The sequence below is a fragment of the Pleurodeles waltl genome, chromosome 4_2 (assembly GCF_031143425.1).
Source record: "Pleurodeles waltl isolate 20211129_DDA chromosome 4_2, aPleWal1.hap1.20221129, whole genome shotgun sequence".
NCBI lineage: Eukaryota > Metazoa > Chordata > Amphibia > Caudata > Salamandridae > Pleurodeles > Pleurodeles waltl.
In genome coordinates, this window is record NC_090443.1 from 414,068,674 (window position 1) to 414,087,932 (window position 19,259).

The 19,259-nt window shown below is 42.2% G+C and overlaps 1 protein-coding gene across 2 annotated transcripts in view; it reads right to left on the bottom strand.

Annotated features, from left to right (window-relative positions):
* The window catches only part of UCHL5 (ubiquitin C-terminal hydrolase L5), a 140,103-nt gene that overhangs the window by 112,415 nt on the left and 8,429 nt on the right, over nt 1-19,259 (bottom strand). For both annotated transcript variants that reach the window (XM_069231621.1, XM_069231622.1), the window contains exons 3-4: nt 10,827-10,932; nt 9,099-9,224 (exon numbers count right to left, since the gene is read on the bottom strand). In XM_069231621.1, coding sequence (XP_069087722.1) covers nt 9,099-9,224; nt 10,827-10,932 — 232 coding nt within the window. The remainder of the gene's footprint in view (nt 1-9,098; nt 9,225-10,826; nt 10,933-19,259) is intronic.

The following is a 19,259-nucleotide window of genomic DNA, read 5'->3' on the forward strand; positions in this document are numbered from 1 at the left end:
TCTTCAGCTGTGATCAAGAGGGCATCATCCACAATGTGTAAAGTAGTGGTCTCTATGCTGCCTAACACAGCTTGACCACACATCTTGAACATCCCACCCTCATATGCACCCTAGAGTCTTGTATGTGGAAATCCTGCACTACCTTAAAGTAAGTGAAAGGAGACAGGCCAAATGAGTCATCAGTTGTTCCACCTATAGGCCTTGTGAGATGATAAAGGAGGTAAGTATAGGTGAGAAAGAGGAAGCACCGCAATGAAATTGGTGGCAGGGAGCTTGTTCATCAGGGTATGAGGACTAATGCAATGGAAAAGGCATGGAAGCTGGATGGGGAGGGTGCAAAAAAGAGAAATCAGGGAACAGCACGTCAGGAACAAGTAAGTAAACACAAGAAAAATTAAGGGAGGAAAACAGAGAAATCTAGACATAAACCAAAAAACAAAGACAAATGTAACAAGTTTAGCTCATTCAGGACTACACTTCTATTAGAAGGCACATTATTACTAGATATTAGCTTTTTAAGTGTAGTCTAGATAAATGTGAGCATACTTGTATGCAGTAAACAATACTTACCTGTAACAATCTGTTTGTAGTGCTACAGTCACATGCTCTTTACACTCCTGACACCTAGAGCTGGGGGGACACTGCAGGCTAAGTCTTTGAAATACGTTTCAGTTTGGAGGTGACTTGTGATACCTCCCCCAAAACCCACAATGAGCAAGGGCCGACTCCACCTTAGATTGTGTTTTTTTCAGATTGATACAAATAAGGTAAGTGGCAGAAATCCACAGCAGGAAAGCTGGTATCTAATGGTATGTATTTACAAAATAGTAATAGGTGTCATGGCGTGAGCTTGAATTCAAGAAGTGAAGGGTGCATGTGAATCTACAGTACTTAAAACAGATTGTTACCAGTAAATACAGTTTAGATGCTGCAGAAATTCACATACTCTGCATAGACTGAAAAGCAGTACCCATCTCCCCTAAAGAAGGTCCTTTGCGAGCAGAAATAGAAGACTTTTGGAACAAAGATTTAAGTTCAGTTTTCCCAACTTGTCCTTTTTTCAGGTGTTAACATTTGCAGTAATGTTTAAAGGGTTGATATTAGAGCATGGGGCACCGTAACACATGTCTCATTGTCTGCAAGTGACATTATGTCTAGGAAAGCCACAGTGGCTCTATTTATTTGAATGGAATGTGCTCTAGGCCACAATGTTGTGTATGTGTCAGACTTTAGCAGAGCAAACTCGGATACATCTGTCAAACCAGTTGGTGAGATCCACTTTTGAAACTGGCTTTCCAAGGTGGGCAGGCCAAAAGCACATGAATGCTGTTGGGGGGGAGGGGGATCATGGCAACTCAGTAGTATAGCTGACATGAAAAGGGAAGACAACCTTAAGCAAAAAACAAGGGTGTGTTCTAAGGGCGACCAGATCATTGTTCACTTTATAAATGCTCCTCTACTTTTAGGGGTTGCATTTCACCAACTCTACAGAGGTGACTGGAATGAGGAACGCCACCTTCCATGAAAGGAACTGCACTTGAGCAAGGGCTTAATGGGTCAAATGGAGGCCCCATGAGCCGCGTAAGAAAGATGTTGAGGTCCCACAAAGGAACATGCGGTGTTCTCAGTAGGATCACCCTTTTGAAGTCTCATACAGACTTCTGTCTGTTTAGCATGCAAGCTGTTAATGAAGCTGCGTTTATCGTTGCAGAGGAGTAGGCTAGTCTTGCATTTTGTAGATGCAGCAAATAACGTATATCTTCCACAGACCGCTTATAGGAAGTGTTACAATAATGGACAAATCGTTTCCATGTGGCTGTCTTGCAATCCGTTGTGGGCTTTGGGCTTCCATAAGAATCAGCATGCACCTCTTCTTGATGCTCAAGGAACACATATTCTAAGACTTAAGTTGCCAAATTGCAAAATTCAGTGCCCGGATGTTGCAGCTGTCCTTGATGCTGTGTGGCGGTCAAGACATATAAGCATTTCATAGGGATGTAACATTTCCAGAAGTATCAAGTGCCATTACGGCCATGCCCAGGTGGGTGCTGTTGAGATCAGCCTCACTGGTGCTTGCAGCATTTTCCTCACAACATAAAGTAGTGGAGGAACAGTGAACACAAATAAAGCCCACCATCCATAGAGCATTACAAAGTCTTTGAGAGCACAATCAAGGAGCACATGTGGAGTTCCACGTGTTGTATCAAGGATCAGTTCCTTTATTGTCCTTCTTTCTCAGCACCAACTAGACGGCACTTGTTATACCTGGCACCACTGCCACAATTTCCTCAGGGCTAGGAAACCTTGGGGGCTCACTGTGAGTTAACGCTCAATTGTAGCTGAAATTGATTTTCTTTTTTTCAACAGTGGTATGGCGCATGTGTGTATAATGGCTTGGAAAGGGACTACCTTAAGGGTGGTGATTCTTAAGGGGAATATGGCTATGGGAATACTTGCACACCTGGTGAAGCAGTTATAAAATAAAAATAGGTTATTTAATATGGCATGCATTAGATAGGGTTCATGGACTTGCACCATGATATAATTGGAATAAATATATAATGTGGATCTGGACTTCACATATTTTTTTGATAACCCTTCACCTTTTAACATTGTGGCTACCAGTTTGAGATGAGAGTTGGTGGGAACCTAAGATTACCAAGGTGGGATTTTTATAATTGTCCTTGCCTTTGAAACTTCAGAATTCACGATCTTTACTACACTTGGCTAATTCCTGCCATATGTGGGAACAGAGCCTGCTTCATCGTTGGGGTTTACGAGTTCCATGACCACTGTGGGCTCAAAAAGAAGGCCCGTGATTGCTGCCACCTGTGCGGTGAACTAGCGCTATAAAGCGCATACATCTCTCCCACAGCACAGGAACACAACTTTCTTCATCGTTGGGGACTACGAGTCCCAGGACCCCTGTGGGCTCAAGGAGGAGGATGACTGCTGCCACCTGTGCAGGGACTAACGCTATAAAGCGTGTACATCTCTCCCGCAGCGGGGGCCTTGCCCGGGTGAAGTCTGGGCCAAGTGCGTGCCTGTTTGCACCAGTCCGCAGTTATTTGAGGTCGGGCTATCCCTCTTGGCCCCCATTCGAAGATACTTTGTTGCCTATATTGATGAACTTGCTATCCGCCGTGGGCAAGTGGAGTCACTATTCATCTGTTTCTTCCTTAATGTGCCCCTTGAAGCGAATAATGGGGAAAAGGAAGATACTGCAACCGGTTAATAAGAAGGGTGTAGGAAGCTGCATCTTTATATGGTACACCAAAATGAGGTATACTGAGCAGAGTCCAAGGGATCCCTTACTAGTGGGCAGGGCTTGCTCTAGCGATCCCAAGGTGCTCTTTCAGGGAGTAGTGTGGTTGAACAGCCTTAGGCTCATCAGAGAGGAGTGTTAGACATTTGAAAATAAACACACAGTCAAAGGAGACACATGACTCAATAAAGAGATCCACACCAATTAACAAAAATAGCAAGTATCTTTATATATGTTTTGGCAGCAGAATCAATACATTCAGGTAAGTACTAGCGATGTAGAATTCGTACAGCCCAACACCTAGGACATGTTTGGGATCAAAGACAACAAGTTTTCATGTTTAACTTGTCCATGGGACAAGTAGAGCCAACCCGCTTACAAAACAAACCCTTTGGCTGCCTGTTTACAAGGAAGGGAACGGTCAGCAGTTGGGGTAATGCTTGTGTCCACATGTTAACCCATTCGCTGCCAGGCCTTTTCCCCCTCAGGTGCCAAGCCTTTTTTGGCTGTTTGGGGCAGTTCGCGCTTAGGCCCTCATAGCTTTTTGTCCACATAAGCTAACCACGTCAAATTTGTGTCCTTTTTTTCTCCAACATCCTAGGGATTCTAGAGGTACCCATACTTTGTGGGTTTCCCTGAAGGAGAACAAGATATTAGCCGAAAAACAGTGAAAATTTCAGTTTTATAAAAAAAAAAAATTGGAAAAAAGGGCTGCAGAAGGCTTGTAATTTTATCCCTGAAAATGGCATCAACTAAGGGTTTGCGGTGCTAAAATCACCATCTTCACAGCTTTCAGGAACAGGCAGACTTGAATCAAAAAATCCAAGTTTTCAACACAATTTTGGCATTTTACTGGGACATACCACATTTTTACGATTTTTTGTGCTTTCAGCCTCCTTCTAGTTAGTGACAGAAATGGGTGTGAAACCAATGCTGGATCCCGGAAAGCTAAATAAAAAGTAGACAAAATTCTGAAATCAGCAAGGGGTAATTTGTGTAGATCCTACAAGGGTTTCCTACAGAAAATAACAGCTGAAATGAAAACAATATTGAAATTGAGGTTTAAAAAAAAAAACAAAAAAAAAAAAAGAAAAAAAGCAATTTTTCTCCACGTTTCACTAACTTTTTCCTGCTATGTCAGATTTTTTAAAACAATATACTGTTAAGTCTGCTGGACTTTTCTGGGTTCAGGGATATAGAGGGCTTATAGGTTCATCAAAAACCCTAGGTACCCAGAGCCAATAAATGAGCTGCGCCTCGCAATGGGTTTTCATTCTATACCGATTACACAGCAATTAAATTTGCTGAAATGTAAAGAGTGAAACGTAGGTACCAAGAAAACCTTTGTATTTACAAAATGGGCACAAGATAAGGTGTTGAGAAGCAGTGGTTATTTGCACATCTCTGAATTCCGGGGTGCCCATTCTAGCATGTGAATTACAGGGCATTTCTCAAATAGACGTCTTTTTTACACACAGTCTTACATTTGAAAGAACAAATGAAGAGAAAGACCAGGGGCAAGAACACTCGTTTTGCTATTCTGAGTTCCCCCAAGTCTCCTGATACAAATGGTACCTCACTTGCGTGGGTAGGCCTAATGCTTGCGACAGGAAACGCAACATGGACACATCACATTTTTACATTGAAATCTGATGTGTTTTTTGCAAAGTGCCTAGCTGTAGATTTTGGCCTCTACCTCAGTCGGCACCTAGGTAAACTTACCAAACATGCACATTTTTTTAAACTAGACACCTAAAGGAATCCATGATGGGGTGTCTTGTTGAGCTCTCACCAGGTTGTTACCCAGAATCCTTTGCAAACCTCAAAATGTGGCAACAAAAACACTTTTTCCTCACCTTTCGGTGACAGAAAGTTCTGGAATCTGAGAAGCGCCACAAATTTCCTTCCACCCAGCGTTTCCCCAAGACTCCCGATAAAAATGGTACCTCACTTGTGTGGGTAGGCCTTGTGCTCACGACAGGAAATGCCCCAAAACACTATCTGGACACATCAAAATGATCAAATACAAAACTACCTGTTTTTGGGTGTGGTGGGGGGCTGAACCTGAGTTTTTGGTCCTGGGCTCAGCAGCCATCTAGTGAAACCTACCAAACCCAGACATTTCGGAAAACTCGACACCCAAGGGAGTCCAGGGAGGTGTGACTTGCATGGATACCCCAATGTTTTCTTACTCGGAATCCTCTACAAACTTCAAATTTAGCTTTAAAAAAATAAAAAAATAAAAAATTAAAATTAAAATATCACATTTTCCCCACATTTCTAATTTCCTACCACCCAACGTTCCCCTCAGTCTCCCGGTAAAAATGATACCTCACTTGTGTAGGTGGGCCAAGTGCCATCACCCCACAATCTTTTTTTTTTTAATTCCGTGTCATCTAGTAGAATTTCTGCTCCCCCATCCCCCACCCACCCTGGGGTGTGGATTGGGTGTAAGTGCCCCCCGCCCCCCTCCCCAGGTCGCTCACCATACATAAAAACAAAGTAAATATCCCTTGTGTCTAGAGGTCCCCCCACCCCAAGTGGATTGGGGGTAATTGCCCCATTTGCCCACCCCCCAGTAAAAGAAAATGTGTACAAACATGACTGAAAGGTTTATCAATGTGAGGCTATGTATAATGCTCCAGAATGATTGGAAGCAAGATTGATGATTCTTTGCTTTCAAAATAGATGTTAAGAAAAAAATGCAAGTAGGAAAAAACTTTTGCTAATTTATTATAAATTTTAGGTACTACTTCTTTAAAGCATCATTTAGTAAAATGTGTTGATGCTTGCTAGTAGTTCCAAAACAATATTCATAATAGAAAATCAGTGTAAACAAGTTTCAACAAGATTATGGAAAACATGAAAAGAAACCAGCATTGGCAAAGCCAACTGATCTGACATTGGTGGTCAATCTTTTGGTTTTGTCAATGTGTGTTGTTTTGACATGGCTTTTGTAAACCTTTATTGTTGTGGGAGCTGACAGGCCCTCACCATTGTAACAAATATTGGCAAAAAACAAAAAAAAATAAAAAATGGTCGCAGAAAGCACAAAAAAAAAAATGGTCGCAGAAAGCACAAAAAAAAAAAAAAATGGTCGCAAAAAGCACACATTGCCACAGTAGTTCTTGGCACTGAACAAAACTACCTTGTGTGCTAATATGCTCCTTGTGGAAGGGCAGTATGCTATCAATCAAAGTAAAGCCAGCCTACAGATGGATTGAAGGAGAAATAGAATTTTTATAAAAGTAGGTGGTCTTGGTTAACACCAATCACAAATAGGGGCCCAATTCTTAAAGAAAGTGACAAAAGTGCTCCCATGGTACTGGTCTTTGCATTAGTGCAGACTTATGGTTTTCATGAATCAACAAGAACCTAAAGAATTTACAGACGTAGACAAGGATATTGTACTCCTAGAAAATATTTGTGAATTGTATTTTAGCACGAGCAAATGTGCATGTGTAGATTTGCTTACGATAAAATCTATTGAGCGGTTCCAAGTTCACTTTCCCTCCAACCACTTTTTTGGCCACCAACCCTGCAAGAACTTCCACTTCTGCCCTTGTCCAGAGTAAATTTCCAACCTTTCTGAGTATGGGGAAAGATTGGAGAAGAGCTGGTGAAAATCCTTAAAACATGCAAGTTAGAAGGTTTTCTCAAACTTAAAGGAATTCCAACCCTGGAACTATTGCTTACTGCTTCCTCCAGCCCCAGTATGAAGAACTACAGAAAAAGTGGCAAAATAAGGAAATTGCTAGTATTCAAGCCCTACTACAGTATTAGCCCAGAGAGAATATTAACAGAGCTTGTATATAACAAGATTGCTGCCATAATTCTTTGCTACACTACATGGTACCAAAAGGGACAAGCAGATTTTTTTTTCCTTCCACGGGACAAGTAGATTTATGAAGCAACCTTTCCCATGGACAAGCAAATATTTTGTTAAATTCCACAACCCTGATACCTTTAAGCATCCCAGACAGGTGCTGATTGGTGGTCTAGTTGCTAGGCACCATTGTGTGGTAGCAACCATAGTTACCTACTTGTCTGTAGCACCAATTTGTTGGATTTCCTTGAAAGATAAAGGGGTATCTCTTGTACTCTGCACAAAATCCAGATTGTGTGCTGCATGTACTTTAAGTGACTCTGGTGGGACTCTACCTCTGATGTAGACTGGATTTTGTGGTGCCACTTTAGAATTCTTCTCAACTTTAGATGTGACAAGTCTGACTTTGACATGATCTTTGAAGTTTTCTGTAAAACATCTGAGCATGCTCTTTAGCATAGGCAGCAACAGCACAGGCTACTTTGTCCCTCAGACCGTCTCAATGAGGAAGTCCTCCTTTTCCTCTACCACATGAAGATTGACCTTGTGATCGTCTGGTACAAGCTGGATGACTACATGGTAAGCAGTTGAATCAGGAGTGGATGGCTTGACAAGATACAGCTCAAAATACAGGTCCTGTTTGGTGGTCAGGCGAGTCATTATAATCATGTCACAGCTTATCTTCATCCAGTGGTACTGGGTCCTCATAAGAGTGTGGCTGATCTGCCGTGGGAACTTGATCTGAGTCTATATGAACAGACCGTGCCTGGGATGGGGAATGTATGGGTGATGGTGCGGTGGAGGTGTGGGCTGCCTAGATATTGTCATTTTGAAGATGATATACCTCAGCTCCTTTGAGGTATCTTCCTCAAATTCAAGGCAATGTAGTGTATGAGGCTGACCACTTGGAGGTGGCTTTGCTAGAATGGGACTATGGAGATCCTCCTGTTTCTTCTACCAGGCTGCTTGCCTTAGTGTTCTGCTAGTGTTCTTTCACTTGACTTGACACAGCCTAATCTCCATGTTGATTTGGGTGTTATTCCCGGTCCTGAGGAGGGCAGTATAGACTCTTGTGACTGAAGCAGAACATTTCCTTGTCAAGGTCTTGATGCTTTTCCATAGCAGAAGGCAGCTTTCAAGGTTGAGGTAGCGCAGGGGCAAAGGGTGGCGTCAACTACCAATGCCTCTTTGGTGGTGTATCAGGATTTGAGCCATGCTTCTCAAGGATGTTCCATGTCCTAAAGCCAAGGCTCCTTTGAAGACCTAAACCTGGAGGGATTATCATCTAAATGTGTTGTCTAGGAAACCAGAGGCATGGCCTGTGTCCTTGGCGTAGGTTAAGTAAAGGAAACCAAACAAGGATGTTCTCCTAGGTCAGAGGCACGGGGGGAAATATTCTAGACTCTGCTCCCTTTGACCCCCAGAGTGCCAAGGGTCAACCCCTATATTATTCGACTAGGTTTTTCGGATGTCTTCGACACTGTGGTCGGTTAATGGCTCAGGACAGCTCCAGTGCTGCATTCCATTTTGCAGCCTCCTCATATCCCTTCCGTGCCAGATGGTCTTTTTATACTGAAAGGCCTTACAGGTCTAATGTGTAGGTTGTCTGTGATCCTTGAGAGAGAACAGTTCCAGACCCAATGCTGGTCCACCACAGGAACTTACTGTTACAACAAGAGCAGAATTTAAAAAGGTATTCTTCATACCACTACCCCACAGAAGCAGTTGACGACCACACAATGTTTTTCTGTGTTGAAGTTACTGATTCTAGTGTTTCCATGTAAAATAATGTAACTTACATAGCGCACAAGTCTTGAGGCTTAGAGCTACAGCATTCAAAATTGCACTGGGGGGTTTAATGCAAGACGAGTGGTTTATGAATTAACATTGCTATACCCAGGTTAAGGCCAAAAAATATGTCCACAAACTCATTTGTCCAAAAGTATCAGCAAACGCATTTGGCAGAATACAAGAAAGGTTAATGAAGTATTACATAAAAATACTCACCCCTGCATCAAAATCGTGTGTGAATTCCTTAAACTCCGAAAGGGTGTCCCCAATGTAAATATGTGGATGATCGCAATTCAATAGGACGCTCACAATAGCTTGAGTTGCACAAGCATTATTGATTACCTAAAAAAAAAAAAAAAGTGCAAAACCTCATTATTTTACAGCAAAATGCTGGAAGAGACAGTAAACACTCCACAGTGCAGCAGTGCCAAAGTTACTGCACATGCAACTCTGCAAGTGGTCAAAAGATCTTAAAGGCTATTTTTCTAGCGCTCTTTCAGAAGAGAAGAGCGGGATGGCATTCAACTCTTCAAACAACTTCTCTTCATGACATAGTAACATAAGTTTGTTTCTTATTCAAAGTTACCTTCTAACTTAGAGGAAGGCCATCTTCTTAGGGTGTTCCTGTGCTTTTTTTCGTTTTGGACCTCTTAAACCCTTGCTGTCGCCTGAGACAATTTGTCTTACAGAACATGCAAGTAAAACTCTGGAGGCAAGAACTAAAGGCATCAGTGACAAAAGACCTGTGATGCCACCTTCCTTTCTGTAGTTATCCGATACATTATTTCTTGTTCTGTATCTTCGGTTCACATTTTAAATTATCCAATAACATTTCCTCATCTTTTGGGGTGAAAGTGTGACTTGCTCCTTTACCAGCCATTAGCAATGCACGCCTTTACATGTGATAAAAACGTGGTCTTTTGGGATTTAAGTCAGTAAAAGCACTGGCAATGCCAATTGGTCTGGCATTAAAGGAATGTTCTATGGTAATGTGAAGCATTGCAAGTAAATAGTATGGGAATAGCTGTGTGTGTGGAAGCAAAGAATTATAGAATAATAATGCTGTAAGTTAAAGGTGAATTGACAGTTGCACTGTCAAGCAAGACCTAAAAATCCGTATAGGTTAATGACTGCCCTCCTTCCATAAAGTTATGCTCAAAGTTTTACTTAATTGCAAGCACAGTGATGAGACCACATGCACCAGGCTAGAGAGATGCAAAGTATAAATATGGAAACCAGGATATATTTTTTATTTAGTAAGAACTTATGGCCTACACAATTATTTGTAAAAGCAGCAGTTTAACCTTCAGCAGATGTGTAATGATGAAAGTCCTTTCTAGGTCCGACCAGTTTCATGAATACTGCCATGAGAAGGTTTAAGGGAGAAATACTGGAACGGGAAATATGCACCTGCCTACAGGCTTTTACAAGGGTCAGAAGACAACCAAAGAAACAAGAGGGTAGGTAGTAGACTTTCATAGAAAATTAAGTACGTGGGAGTGAGAAAGTACCAGAGGAAGGAACGAAAGAAGGAACAACAGAAGGAAGTGCCTGCGGCGTCCTGCCAGCAAAGTGAACATAAACTGGAAGGAAAAAAACTAAGCTTCCCACCTTCAGCAAGAAAGATGTATACTCTGCTGCAATGTTGCCCTTCACAGACATTGTTCTCACCCTTGAGTGCAAGATGTACATTCTGCACTAATGCATAAACAGAAAGTACCAATGGTTTCTTTGACAATCTAAAATGGAGACAGACAAGAGGGAGGGATTTGGAGCCCTAGGTGTTGCAGCAATAGGCCAAGCATCTGTTTCTTCCTTCACATCAAGCAGCACTGTCATGAGTATTGCTATGACCGAGGATGGCATCAAAAGTGCTTTCTCCATCAATAAATAGATTTAGAACAGCCGGTGTTCGTGCTGGGGCCCAAAATGAACAAGACGTACCTGCTTCGCGAAGAAGATGGTCTGGAGTCGGCTGTCTCGCACAATAGAGCCGGCAGGTTCTTCTCCCGGTTGCCATTTGAAGAGGAATATTAGGCCGTGAACTGGTCTATAAAAATAAAAATACCTCTGAACATCTCAATAAACAGCATTGGGCAAACAAAGACCACACCATTAAACAGAGAAGTGAAAAATAGGTTTAAGAGATTTCTAGTTTACAAGGGGTAGTGCTGAATTTGCAAAATAATGAGTGCGAGTGCCCAGAGCTCCACTTAGAAGCCAGCGGCTGGTGCAATTAAATGTTGGCACACCCAATACCAAGGCTGCATAGTCTTAAATCCACCTCATACCACTTTAATCCACTCCTAAACTCTCCCTAGCCCTATATATCACTATTGCAAGTACCTGCTATTCTCCCTTTGTGAGGGTTTTTCCTTCATTCTCTTCCTGTGAGTTTCTGCACTGTGTATTTTTCGGGCTCTTGCTCTCTGTAAATGTGTGCTGCGGAAATATCAGCAGTGCCGCCCCCTAGAAATGAGTGCCAGCGGCCGCCACTGGTAAAAACTGCACTGGGGAAACATTCAAATTTACTTTTGTTGTGGTAACCGAAGGAGTCAACACCAAGCTTCCGTACGTGATAGAGGACTGAAGCTACACAAAAAACGGAGCTGGTGAAGTCAAAATCATGCAGCACCCCTTGCCCCCGCAAAGTCCCAAAGCCTCAGTGCAGAATATATACTGCTTCATCGAGTATCGCTCTCCCCTGGGATGCAATTTCAGCAGTGGTATATTTATGCATTAACAACAGCACTATGGAATTAATACCGGAGTTAAGTACTGCCGAAGCAAAATACCACAGGCGGAACACATTTCATGCGACTAGGGCTACTTCCAGTACACAGACAAATACCACCATTTATAGAGTCTCCCACAGCGCAGAGATACAGTTGGTGCCTGTGTGCATTACACACACCTATAATTATTACCTACTGGCAGCTGCTCTAGGTAGTTATAGTTAGGATCTAGTTGCCATAGAAAAAGCATTTTTTGTCGTGCTAATAAATTTGGTGCAGTTTGACAAATGTTCACAAAGTTTTCCAAACTGGTTTGCCACTCACTTCAGCTGCTGTCTGGAAAGTTTTGGGATGATTCATAAAGTAGGTGCTGAGGGAAAAGAAAAAAAAAGGGGGGTGGGGGGGGGGGGAAACGCTTTTAACCCATGCAGGGAATTAAAAGTAAAATAGGATACAAGGGGTCAGGATACAGGTATCCTGACCGCAGAGATCTGCTGGAGGGGTCCACAGCGTTCAGCATGACCCCCGGGTAAATCTGCAACAGATCCATGGATCCAGACCCCAATTAAAAAAAATATATATAGATTAATAAAAATACAGCCACGCACACACCCACAGAACTTCTCACAGACCAACGCACCCACTCACACACCCTCTTACACTCCCAAAGCGTGGAGCTGGCTGCATGCGGAGGAGGGGCAGTTGGGCTGCAGCCCTGCCGCCAACCCCCCCGCCGTGCACTATCGCAGGCTGTGCACAGCAGCGGTTGGATTAACATATGGTAATTAATTTTTTTTTTTTTTAAACAATAGAAATTTACTGAAAAAACAATGGTTACAGGGGCGTTGGAGTTAGATTCACATTTTACACACACACATAACCATAGACATTCAATCATAGTTAGAGTTATCTCAAGAAACTATAACTCATGCTGTTGCCATGCACTGTCAATTACCCTATATATTACATCAGTCATGACATCTTCTATGACATCATTCATAATATCACTGCAACATTTGCAGTAAAATTCTTGATGAGAAAACTGCATGACAGGGGCGCGAATTATAGTTTCTTGAGATTAGTATAACTAGAACTGCTGAATTCCTATGGTTTTGTGCGTGTAAAAGCTGAACCCAACTATTGCAGAAAAAACTGAATGTAATCTGCAACAATTTAAATTAATTTTATTTTGCATTTGCAACAATTTGAATTTTGCTCGTAGTAGTATGTTTTCACTGTATCTTCATGCATGTTATCACAGCAGTATAAATTGCTTATAATGGCCGCCTGGGTCACGTGATCAATACAGTGTTGGTCGAAACAAGTTATCTGGAATGAAGGCATTCTTCTGAAATACCGCCTGGCTTGTGTGGCTCCAAATGCAAAAAGAACAGATGATGGGCAGAATGTGGAACAAATTCAATATCCCCCCCCCCCCCCCCCCCCAACCTAGGTTTAATCCATCCGTTTTTTTCCTCACAATGCCATTCCAATTTGGATCCAGCCACACGCAAATCAGTCTTGACCCTGCTCCCCAAGGAACAGTCCAGCCCGCACTGCCAGGCCAGGCCTTCCCTGAACCAAAAATAAGCATCCTGGGACTGGTTTCAGAGTATCACTCTTCATCAGCCAGGCTACCTTGACTCTAGTGGCATAGCAAGCACAGGACCCAAGTCTGGGAATACCCTTCCCACTTAGGGCAACAAATGCATAAAGAACAGGTGATGGACAGAACGTGAAACAAATCAAATATTCACCCCGAGACACAGATCAGGATTGAGTTTTGATTACACACATATGGATAGTTTCCTTAGGTAGTCAGACAAAGAGAAAGCCAACATTATCATCCCCCCCCCCTTTTTTTTTTAACACTTCAATGGCCCATACCTGACGCCAGTTCTTACAGCGTCCATCAGCTCTAGCAGTACAAAGCTAGAATATCCAGAAAGAATAACTTGGTACAACTGATTTTTTTGTTATCTCTCCCTCATTTGCTGTCTGGCTTAATCACACTAATGACTGGCTTTATAATCCTGAATTTTATACAGGTGTGACTCTTCCCACTCCTACTTGTATAGTTTCTAGGTGCAGCCGAATTACACTGGAAGATTAGGAGATCTGCCCAGAATTGCAGGATGTTGAGCTAGGGCCAGGCACTGAACCTAGTATGCTAGTTTTAAAGATGGCAGTTCTAACTGCTAGGCTACAACTCCTCCCCAGCCCGTAACTAATGAATATTAATCTCAGACATCGCTCCACTTATCAACATCACTCTTTCAGGCCAGCTAGGCCTTCTAACCCCAGTAAAGGACATATGGTGGGCGATATCAAAAGACAACATATAAGAACACCTTGTTAAATTTAAATATCACAGGGGAACCTTTGAACATGCCCCAAGAGTATCTTTAAATTATGCTCCTCCCAGTCAACACTAGCCCTCATTCATCCTAGTGTTCCCATATAAACAAGAACTGATCATTTTACAACTACTGTTGTGAGGGTCCTACAGCATGACAACTGACATTCTGCATTGGTTTCAAAGGATGAAATCTAGTTCCTACCTTAAAGATGACCTTCAAAAGGCCTTGACATTTCTCTGCTTTAGTATTATTTAAAATAAAAATAAAAGCACTGGCAATAGGTTTCACCTCTGCGAAATCTACTGGCTATCATTCATAGAATTAAATCTTGGTTGGTGCAGTGGAGAAAAGTGATGTAAGTGCTATGAGGTCACAAGGAAATCAATGTAACAATGTAATGGCAATGTTTCTCCGTGGCAAGGGGTTGCCTTTAATGAATAAAAATAGCATGCTTTTGACCGACTTCTTTTATGTTTTATCGGCATACATGTTTCCAACAAGCTGGCCGCTGAGTTCTCTGCTCTTTGGGAGCAGACTGTGCTTGCTCCATGTTCCTCAGGGCTTCCTTCCCTCCTTGCCATGTAATAACCTTTGACCAGTGGTCATAAGGCAACTGAATGAATCAGCGTGTAAAGTAACTAGTGCCCTTTAAAGTGCTCCAATACCTTTGGGTATTGTTTGCGCTATATGATGGATAAAAAGGAAACAACAACAAAAAATGTGAAAAGCAGGGTTGGAGAGAATCTGTGTACAGCGGGTTAAGCAACAACGAGTGGGAGGTGGTGGTGAGGGTGACGGGCACCCAACAACAAAAGGTGGGGAGGCTCGGTGATTAATTATTTGGATGTATTCTCAAAGATGCTGCGTAAATTAAAAAATATATCTTGGCGGAGACAAGCTGTAAGGAGAGAGTCAGCCTGCAAATGCACGCGACAAGTATGAAATGCTGGTCATAAATGAAAAAAGTACTTGCAGAGTGAGTAGCCAGTGGCCGGAAGTTGTACTTAGTCCAGGCTCTACACAATGGCATGGACGGCAAGGTACAGCCAAAAGTGAAAGCAGACAACATGCCGGCCAATCAGAAGCACGTAGATTAGAGCCTCCGTTAGAATCAACCAATGGTAAGTTCAATTAAGTAAGGGGTGGGTTCTAAGCCCCGTTTAAGATTTTTTTTTACCCACAAAAGATTTTGCAAGCTCGTGCATGCAGGCAAAAGCTAAAAATGAGAGCTGGGACATCAAATCTCCAGTTCTTCAGCTCGGGACAGGCAAGCAAGATATTTACCAAGTATTACACAGTAGACCCTCAAAACATTCAGCAACTGAAGGGCTACGGAATCTTGAAATACAACTGTTAAATTGACCTCTTGAAACAATGAATTCTCTCCCCCCCCTTCCCAAAACAGAGGTGTTCGTCACAGATGCTTTTTAGGTTAAAATTCTCTCTGACACGCATGCACACTTCAACCAATCAAGCACAGAATAACCTCAAAAGTATCTACCTAATAAAGACCATACCATATATTGTCATAAAACAGGCAATGAGCAACACCCCACCTGAAGACACATGAGCTTTTATGTGCCCATTCTAGCTGGTTCCATGTGTTGCCAGTTGCTGAAATGTTAAGTCAACTAATCCCCGTCATCCGTCCTAAACAGGACCCTTTGGTGCTGCAGGAGTGCCCAATATTCCCTTAAGCAGGCACAAGTGTAATCCAAATGCACAAGAAACACATCTATAAATAGAAGCAGCATCCCATATCACTCTGAGAAATCTCACACAAAAATTCCTAAAATAAAAATAAAAAATAAAAACGATAAATGCAGGTTTTACTGTTCATGATGTGATCCTGGACCAAGACATTTTTCCAGTTGTCGATCAGTGGCTGGCGGCGAGTGCCCTTTCACTGTCAGTGTGCTTCTGAGGTATTTATTTTTTTTAAAGTCCTGCACTCCATCTAACTGCATGTGTTCCGTCTTCCTGCTGTTCATTGCCCAAGTCCTCCCCTGCACCTCCCACCCATCGGTGCTTGCCCCTCTGACCTCCCATTACTGTCCCCAGATCCTCATCCTCCCCCAACCATGTTTTTCCCATTGTTTGCTTCTTTTTTTACTTGCAGGGAAGGAGGGTGCGTATTGCACATATGTTTCCTCACACAGCTGTAAACTAGAGACACTGAGCATCTTTTTGTGTGGCAGTTTTATATGGCGCGAACTCTACCCAAAGGTAGTGGAGCACTTTACATGAGCACCATTTACCTTATACAAGGCCACATTCATTTTTTGATAGGCATGGGCAGATCAAGTTATTTGCCCAAAATCACAGGATGTTGAGCCGACGTCGAGACTTGCATTGATTTGTCTGTTTAATTGTTAACTGTTAATGACTCCATACAGGCACACCAGTGAGATCTGTGATAGATTACTCTTCTGCGCTCCATAAAAAAGATGGATGTGTGCTTAATTACAGTCCACAGGCAAGCAACTGTGCAGTGTTGACTGCTCTGGAATGTATGGCTCCCGCTTAAAGATAGCTTCATTATTCAGTTATCACATATTGTCGTTTAGGGAGGCAAACATTTTTGGAACTACAAAAAAAGGTGACAAAGTTGCCAGGTTGCATTAGAGTAATCTAGGAACAAGAGCAATGTTGATGACAAATGCCTGTCTGCAGCACAGCTAACAACTTCATAACTTGACATAGCAGCTGTTGCTTATTCCCAGTTTGTTCACATTGTGGCTGCGTTAGCAGCATACGGTACGATGTTTTTGATGGCGCGCACAATACCCTACTGCTGGCAAGTAGCAGATGGTAGCTCCAGACGAAAGTAATGTTTAAAATGCTCACCCTTTTGAAGGCCCATAGCCTAGCAGACTTCAGAACGGTAGCAGACATACAAAGTCAGGTCTCGAAACATCTACTCGACCTCTCGCTATGGCAAATCATATTTTGTAGGGTTGGGCTATTCTTAGGACTTACTTGCCCCTTCTGGCGAGTTGACAAATAAAAGGTGTTCTGTTCAGTCAGAAAGTGAAGGAGCAATAAAAGATGCCTTTAAATCTTGTTCTTGTATGTCACATTTGCTCTGTGTTCACAGACAGAGGTCAAAAAGCAGTTTGTCTTACAACTAATTTTCTTTCTGACTGCAGAGTTTCAGAATTTTGTAAGGTGAACTGTTAGACCTGCTGTTTAGAGTGTGAAAGGAAAGGCTATAGGGTGTCAGGTTTTTCCTAAAACACAACAATTAAAATGACTAACTCAGCTGTACAAACATTTCAAAATATATTTCAATAGTTGTGAAAGCCCATTTTTTGGTATTTGTGTGATGAAAAAAATATTAATAGGATGAAAAGAAATCCGAATACTTTACGTATTGATATGCAAAAGATATGTTTTCTGAAACCCAATTTTCACAGCGTGTTAATACACTATATAGTTCTGTCAGTAAAGCTGCAAGTTAGTGGAAAGGTTTTTGGACATTTCTTGGAAATTTACTGTGTGTAGATGACAGCATGCTACCACTTCATAGTTAAATAATATATGTATTAAAAGTGAGTGCTTAAACAAATTGAGAAACACTCCTGACCTGATGCCAATGATATTAGTAAACTAAAAGTAATTCATGGATCACGTGTCCCCTATATGTGGCCTAGATTCTTGTGATACATGCAGCAAACTTTAGTCTACCTAATCAAACAAAAGAGACTTTTTTGTACTGCAGAAACGCTGAGCTCACATATTTGAAGGTGCAATCATATGTGAGAATGAAAAAAAAGGCGACTCTGTAAACTATTTGCCAAGGATCACACAATTTGATACCAGGGGTCAAGTACATTACAGTTAGGTCGAGTAGGTTATTCGGCCTGCAGATCCAGTAACATTTTTATGATTTTACATGGCCTGAAAACGTGATATTTTACTGAATTTCAGTTGAATAACCTTTTGATGAAACGCAACTGAAACCCTGAGTCTTTGAAATGCTTGCAGTAACGTTGAGTAATAAAATGTAATTAGTATACTGTTTAATTCAAACAGCTGACCTATGTGGGCTTGGTATTTAACCTGTCAGTTTCAACTTTTTACAGGGCTTCTTCACGGGGCTCTGAAGCACATTACAGGCCATTTCGGTTTCACAATTGAGTTTCTTAGGAACCCGTTGTGGGTTGGAAGTTAAAAGCAGTGCTCTGAAGTGTGCATATACCAGGACCCTCCCCTCATAGGTATATAGCAAATCAGACTTTCTTGAGGAGGTTATAATGGGACAGAGTCTGTCTGTGCTGACTTAGTGCATTGGTGAGTCTGTGTAGAAGTGTTCTTACTCACCTGCACCTTGGTGTACCTATAAGTCACGCCCTGCTCCCCGGCACCAGCAACACTACCCCCGCCCCAGATCACATCGCTGTACAACAGTTAACTATCCCGGACCCCGGGCACACTTGCCAATTCCTCTGTGTTGCATTGTATTCTTTGTGTACGACTTCTCACACTTCTAAGCCAGCTATTTAAAGTCCCCGCATTGTTTAGTCCCATTGTACTGCCGTGGTCTGGTCATACAGCCCCACCTGTGAACAATGAAGACCTCTGCACCTCTATGTACCAATCATTTCCCTGCGCCGCCATGTACCAGTTTCCTCTCCATGCACCGCTGTGCTTCAATGAACACAAGCACTGCGTCTCTGTGCCCCACTTCAGCCCCCACATCATTCTCTGCACATCTATTTGCCCCACTTCACACCCATACTCTACTTTGCGCCAATTTACATTGCGCAACAAGTACTCTGCTAAATCTGTGTGCAGCATGTCAAAGTGTTTTTTTTTGTTTTGTTAAAGCACTATAACATGGCCAGCATTGGCCACATGTAAGTTTACTGTGCAGCAGCCAGTGCTGCTGTGTGACGTTTCTAAAAACCATTGACAAAACCAAATATATTTTGTAGAGGCAAAACCTATTGGCTTTGCCAATTCTTGTAACATGTAGTGGGCACCCATAATCATTCTGGGGCTCAGGACCTTATTTTAATCATCAGACGTTGATCCAGAGAAACGAAAAGGTAAACAGACAGAGAAAGCAGGAATCATTAAAAAAGCCTGCAATAAATAGTGAAACAGAGGCAGGATGTGTTGGATGGTGGAAGAAAAAAAATGCATGAGGTGGAAACAAAACTAGGCAGCCTTGGTATTCGGCAGCCCAGACATTTGACAGCACCAGTTGCAGGTTCTCTTCAGCCTCTTCCTTTTTATAAAAAATACAAATATATATAGATTTTTTTTAAAACTAAGCA